This window comes from Panthera uncia, chromosome D1 (assembly GCF_023721935.1).
Source record: "Panthera uncia isolate 11264 chromosome D1, Puncia_PCG_1.0, whole genome shotgun sequence".
Lineage (NCBI taxonomy): Eukaryota > Metazoa > Chordata > Mammalia > Carnivora > Felidae > Panthera > Panthera uncia.
The window spans coordinates 55,955,314-55,961,519 of record NC_064808.1 but is presented as its reverse complement, the minus strand read 5'-3'; the positions used below and the strand labels follow the sequence as shown (position 1 = coordinate 55,961,519).

General features: G+C 58.9%; 1 protein-coding gene across 1 annotated transcript; it reads right to left on the bottom strand.

Moving 5' to 3' along the window:
* Positions 1 to 865: 865 nt before the first annotated feature.
* On the bottom strand, positions 866 to 4,018 carry TPBGL (trophoblast glycoprotein like). The gene has a single exon (XM_049652413.1). The coding sequence runs from the start codon at positions 3,612 to 3,614 to the stop codon at positions 2,439 to 2,441; it is 1,176 nt and encodes a 391-aa protein (XP_049508370.1). The 5' UTR covers positions 3,615 to 4,018; the 3' UTR covers positions 866 to 2,438.
* Positions 4,019 to 6,206: the final 2,188 nt, after the last annotated feature.

The window sequence follows — 6,206 nt, the reverse complement described above, 5'->3', positions numbered from 1 at the left end:
ATTGGGATGATCTAGGTGGCTTCCCACTTTACCTCTGAGGTCCTTTTCAGCGTCTAGAAGGCACAAATTCTAAAATTATGTGGCCCTAAGATTCTAAAATACCAGAATTCTAGCCTTCTGCCATGTGGTTCTAGGGCGCCAAGACCATGAATGCAAAATAATCCAGTCTGGGGACCTTAGGGCAGGAGATACGCCGCTTACCCTGGCCCTACTGGCCCAGAACCCACCTGTCTTTTTGCTCCACATTATCTCGAGGGGTCATTTTATCCACACCCACCCCTCTCCACCTCTAGGCTGCTTTTCCTATTGCATACCCAAGGTGCAGGTCTTAGCCTTCTAGCCAGGACAGCATAGCATGGCACAGGTCATAAGGGAATGTCAGGTAACTCATCAGAGGGGATGATATCAAAGTGGCAAATCATGACCCCTCTGTTCCCGCCTGAATTAACTGCCTCTGATTCTCTGTAGCTGGATTTCCTCCCCGAGAGCCTCATCTGATGCTAGCGTTTGTCAGTCCAACTGCATCTCCCCCACAGCCGCCACCCTCACCGCAGTGATGAGGAAGAATGACAGGGTTAAGAGGATGTAGAGGAAGTGTAGGATCCCACATGGGCTGTGGATAACCCCCTCTCAGAGGATAAAAGGCAGGCTGGCTTGGAGAGCAATGCAATCACAGTGGGAAGTCCCTCCATGCCTGCTACATGCAGTCAGAGCCTATCTCTTCCCCCATACGCCAGGCGGAGACACCAAAGGTCTCTGCCTCACTTCAGGGAGGTCCAAAACGCCCTCCCAAGTGTCCCCTCCCACCTCCTTCAATGCCCCAAGGTCAGCAGGAATGACATGGCACCACTTACAAGAGTAGAGTATCCGAGATTATTGCAGACTTTATAGAAAACTGCCCAAGGGAGATCCAGATGTCCTGGGTGGGGGTGGGAAGGCAGGCCTCAGCCAATACGTTGAAGGAGGAGAGCCTTCCTGTGTGTAGAGGCAGCACAGGCCAGCCATTCTGCCTGACCTAGGGGATGAGAGTCAGGGAGAGGCAGCCCCCTCCCCACTCACCAGTTGTGCTTTGGGATCATGCAGAAGGCAGGGCACTGAGGCTCTGACCCTAAACAGGATGGCTTGTGCCTGAGACAAGAAATGAGGCCCCTCACCTCTTCCAAAAGGCATGGGGGAGGGGGGCATGACAGCAAGGAAACCCAGGGAGAAAAGAGTCACATGGGTGGGAAAGGGTGTGTGGAGAGCAGCTCCCAGCCCTTCAGAGCCCCTCCCCTACCTCTCTCTGAGGCCACAATGTACAGGTGACCCTGGCTCTGAGGCCCAGCCAACTACTTTGAACCCCCAGGAGTCTCTCCTTCCTCATGGGCATCTGGTTGGGGCCAGTATGGTTGGAGGACGCTTGGCACCTGCACCTGCCTTGCAGGGCTGGAGAGCTCATCCTAGGAGGAAAGAGGGTGGGCACATCCCAGGAATGGATTCCTCACTGGACCCTGACCCAGTGAATGGCAGAGGTGGATAGTGAATGCAAGTGATGGGTGTAGGAGGGGATAGATAGCCTAAAACTTGGGCAGGAAGATTAAACTCAGATCCGGGTGAAGAGCTGAGAGTCTGGAGATTAGGGACAAGCACTGAGTATTAGGGGATCAGAGAGCCCCGGTGAGAAAGGCTGAGGATCGGTTCCATACTAAGGCTATAATGGGGTATGACTGTCCCGGGGATGGGAGACAATTGGAGCTGAGCCCCAAGCCTGGGCCAAGGAAGGGAGCAGCCTGAGCCAGAGCTGTGGTGGTGGGCAGTATGAAATACATCCCCTTATTGGGGGAGGGTGCCTAACCCTCAGAGTCTGGGGATGTGGGTGTTTGCAGGATGGAGGGCTCAGAGCTCCAGGATGAGAAAAAAGGTTCGAAGTCCACAAAAACCTTCAGGTGGGGGTGCTCTGCTTCTGAGACCAGAATGGGATGTAAGGGTCCCTGAGCCCTGGGAAGGAAGTTGAGGTCTCCAAGCTGGAGATGGGAGTCAGTAATGTCTAGGATGGTTTCCCAGTGAGAGGGCAGGCCTCAAAGTACAGGGTGGTGGAGGCAGTCTCAGGGCTTTCGGATTGAAGGACAAAGTTTCCTGGAGAGTCTTGAAAAGGGAAGGTGCTTTTGGTGGTTTAGGAGGGATGTGTCAGAGCCTGGGATGGGCAAGTAGGGTTTCTGAAATCAGAAGGGGGTGTCTCTCGATCTTTGATGGTGAGAGCTCTCAGAGGCTGGGGAGAGGGGGTACAGCTTGGGGTCTCTGGGTCGGGGGGATGCCATAATCCAAAGGTCTCAGGCCGGGAAGGGGCAAGTCTCGAAGCCCCCAACTCGCGGGTGTCTCATACCCATGGCTTCAAGCCAGACAGCCCCAGTAAAGTCATAAGCTGGCAGGAACAGCCATCAACCCCCAAGGGGTGACACTCAGAGGCCCGAGCCCGGGGAAGTGGCACGGGAGCCAGCGGGGGCAGCCGGAGCGGGCGCGCGGCGAGGGTCGGCGTCCTGCTCATAGCGGTAGTGGTAGCCCTCCATCTGGTCCCGGCAGGCCTCGCGCAAGTTGCGCATCCAGCGCTGGATGCCGCGGCGGTTTAGGTAGAGCACCATGAGGAAGATGAGGCCGATGAGCGCCAGCACCAGCCCGAAGAAGACGTAGGAGGCTTCCAGCTCCGGGCCGGCGAGTTCCACTTCTTCCCCGCGACCGTATGCATCGCCGTCGGCACAGCGCAGCCGAGCCTCGTCCAGGTCCAGGAAAGGCCGGTCCTGTAGCGCCCGCGGGGCGGCGCAGCGCAGGCGCCGCGCGTCGGGTACGCGCTCAGTGGAGTTGCGCAGCCAGGCCAGCAGGGGGCGCGCGGCACAGCCGCAGCTCAGGGGGTTGTCGGCGAGCAGCAGGCGCGGCGCGGGGAGGCCGCCATCGCGCTCGAGCGCGCGCAGCTCGTCGGGGCCCAGGCCGGTCAACGCGTTGAGGCGCGCGTCCAGCTGCTCCAGGCGCGGCCGGCTCAGAGCTGCGGGCGGCAGGCGGCTGAGCGCGTTGCCCGCCAGGCCCACCAGGCGCAGCTCGTCCAGCGGGGCGAGCGCGGTGTCCAGCGCGGCCAGCAGCGTGGGGCCGCCCCGCGCCAGCGCGTGGTTGAGCTGCAGGGAACGCAGCGCGGGCAGTCCGCGGAAGGCGCCGCCGCCCAGCGCGCGCAGAGGGTTGTTGCTCAGGTCGAGCGCCGTCAGGCTGGGCAGCCCGTCGAAGGCGCCGTCCTCCACCACCTCGATGTTGTTGTGCGTGAGGCGCAGCGCGCTGAGGAGAGGCAGGCGCACGCCGCCCGCTGCCGCCTCCTCCTCCTCCCCGTCAGCGTCCCCGCCGGCGAAGGCGGCGGCGCGAAGCACGGTCAGGTTGGCGCCCACGATGGTGAGGTTGCGCGCGTCGGGCGGCACGTCCCGCGGGGGCTGCCGGAGCTCGGCGCCCGACGCGCAGCGCAACAGCAGCTTGGGGCCGCCGAAGCAGTAGCACTGGAAGGGACAGGGCGCGGCGGGCCGGCTCAGCGCCGCCGCCACCAGCAGCAGCCCCGGCAGGAGCGGCCCCCTTTGCTCCGGCTGTCCCGAGCGCGGGGCCATCGCAGCTGCCCCCGCATCCAGCGCCCTGGCCGCCGCGCTCACCAGTGAGTTCGGAGCGCCTGGGGGGGCGGGGAGGGGGGCGGCCGGGGCAAGTCCTTGACCCGGAGCGGCTGGCGGTCGCGGTCGGTCCGTCCGCTGGCTCTAAAGTCCGAGGAGCCTTCACTTTCCTGTCTGGGGCGAGAGGGGTCAGGCGGGGAGCGGAGCCCCCCGCCCCCGGTGCCCTCCTCGCCCTGCGCGCCGGCCTCCGACTTCCGCGGCCGTTCCGGGCTTGGAGCCGAGTGGGCAGGGTTTGTCGGTTTGTCTCCCCCCTCCCCGCCTCCCGGCCTCCTCCTCCTCCCCCAGAGGAGCCTCCGCGCCCTCCTCGCCCAGAGGAGGGGTGGGAGGCTCCGGAGAATCAGAGCTTTCCGCTGCTGCGCTTTCTCTCCCCCACTCTCCAGCTCCGGGGCTGCTGAGAAGTTTGGCTTTCCGAGCCTCTGACTTGCTTCCCCCTCATCTCCCCCCATCCCCCCAGGTTGAAGCTGGTTCCTTCCTCCTCCCTCTAAGGCACGTGTGGGGCGGGGCCGGGCGGGGGAGAGCTGGCAGGTGGGTCAGCACCACAGTGCGAGAATTTGCGGGGAGGACCTTAGAGTTCCCCCTTCAAACACAGGCAGGGGTGAGGGGTGGGCTGAGAAAGTTACTCATCTTTCAGCCTCTTCCTGATCTGTGTGGCCAAGGAGAGGTCTGTGCTAGGAGAGACTGGAAAATCCCCAGCCTTGGTTCCCCCCTCAGCAAACCCAGTTACATTAGGCCTGGCTGGGTCACCACTCTAGCAGGTCCTGTGGGACCAACGTTTTCTCAACCCCATCCTACCTTCACCCAGGGGAGTCAGCGACACCCCCTCCTCCTTTCTTTCCCCCCACCCCAACTCACTGGCTGCTCTGCAGGGAGTTCTTACATCTGGTTTCCTCCACCAGGCTGGACTCCACCCCCAAGCACTCTCCTAGGCCCTAGGACCTGATGGGTGTGGTGATTCAGCTCTTTGCTGTTCCCTCCCAGTACTTGGGCACCCCGTTTGATTGTTCTGCTGGGTCTCAGGATCCTGGGATTGTTAGATACCACTGACTGCCCCTCCTCCCCTCCAGGGTATCCCACCTGTAAATGGTGAATGGGTGAGAGGGTTTGGAGTTCCAAAGATTTGGAGAACTGGAGTAGATTTTGAAGCATTGGGAGGGAGTGGGGTTCTCAGAGGGGGCCATGGCTGAGCTGCTTATAGGTTTGTTTTGTTCTGGATTTTTTTATTTTTTATTTTTTTCAGAATTGGGAAGCTCCAGACCTGATTTAAAGAGATAGGCTCCCGAGAAGGGAGCATTCCTTGCCTTGACATGAATTATTCAGGCTGGAGAGGCTGACACTTGATCCACAGGCCATTCTGGTATCAGCAGAGCTGGTTGGGATGGAGGCTCCACCCTCCCCCCCATAGGAATCAGTCTTTCTCCTGAATTAGGGACAGTTGTTGGATTGACTTCTTCCCTGAGGTTATATTTAACAGATTGGCCAACAGATCAATACCACTTAAGGAGAAGAGGCAGACCCTGCGGTGGCCGGGTCCCAGGCAAAGACCAACAACATCAAGGACCAGGTCTGTTGATGCTGGCGTGGGGGGTGGGAGCTCCCCTCCCCCTTCCATCTCTCTCCCCATTCCCATAATCACTCCCAGCTTTTAGCAGATGAGAACAAGAAGTTGCATGTGCAGGATTGGACATGTCTATAAGATGTACACGCATGTGTACTTGTACATGTAGAAGCAAGTTTGACACATGAACAGCCCAAGGTACAGCCACATGTGAGGAAATACAGACTCATGCTTACTTGAGTGTGCATACACATGTATAGGAAGGTGTGCACAAGCTTGCACATGGTTGCAGGCAGGCTCAGATAAAACTCATGCAAGTACATGCAAGCTCATTCATACATGTAACATACATACATGTTAACATAGATTTGAGTACATCCTGGTATGTGTCCATACATTCATAAGCACATACACACTTGAATATTCATTTTTCTGTTATGTAGGTTCCTGGGTACATTCTCTGAGGGGCAAGCTTACAGACCCATGCATGCAAGCACATGCATCCAGAGATTGGACAACACACCCTGAGCCCATTTCTGCCCTCCACCATCCCCTTGGTCTGTATAAGTAACAGGCTGAGATGTCTTTTCTCATATGGGCACAGGTGCTCAAACAGCCATTGGGGCTGTGCCCTCAGCTACTGCATTCCCACCACTCCTGGCCCATATCAACGCTAAGCCCTAGCTCTGACATCTCCCTAGTGAGAGGCACTGGCTCTTCTTCCTATTGTGTTTCCAGGACAGGAACTAGCACCAGTGAGTGTGCAGTAAATGTAGGTGGGTGGATGGATGGATGGATGGAAAGGTCTCTGCTTCCCTGTCCCACTGCATAGAACCCTTTCTGCCTCCAGCCTCTTAGGAATTACAACCCAACTGCCAAGGCCAGAGCCCCCTCTCTAGGACCCCATGGTGGCTGGTTCCTGGTGTGCTGATGGACTCCTTGAGAAAGGGCTGTAGGACAGCAGGCAGCCTTAGGGGGGA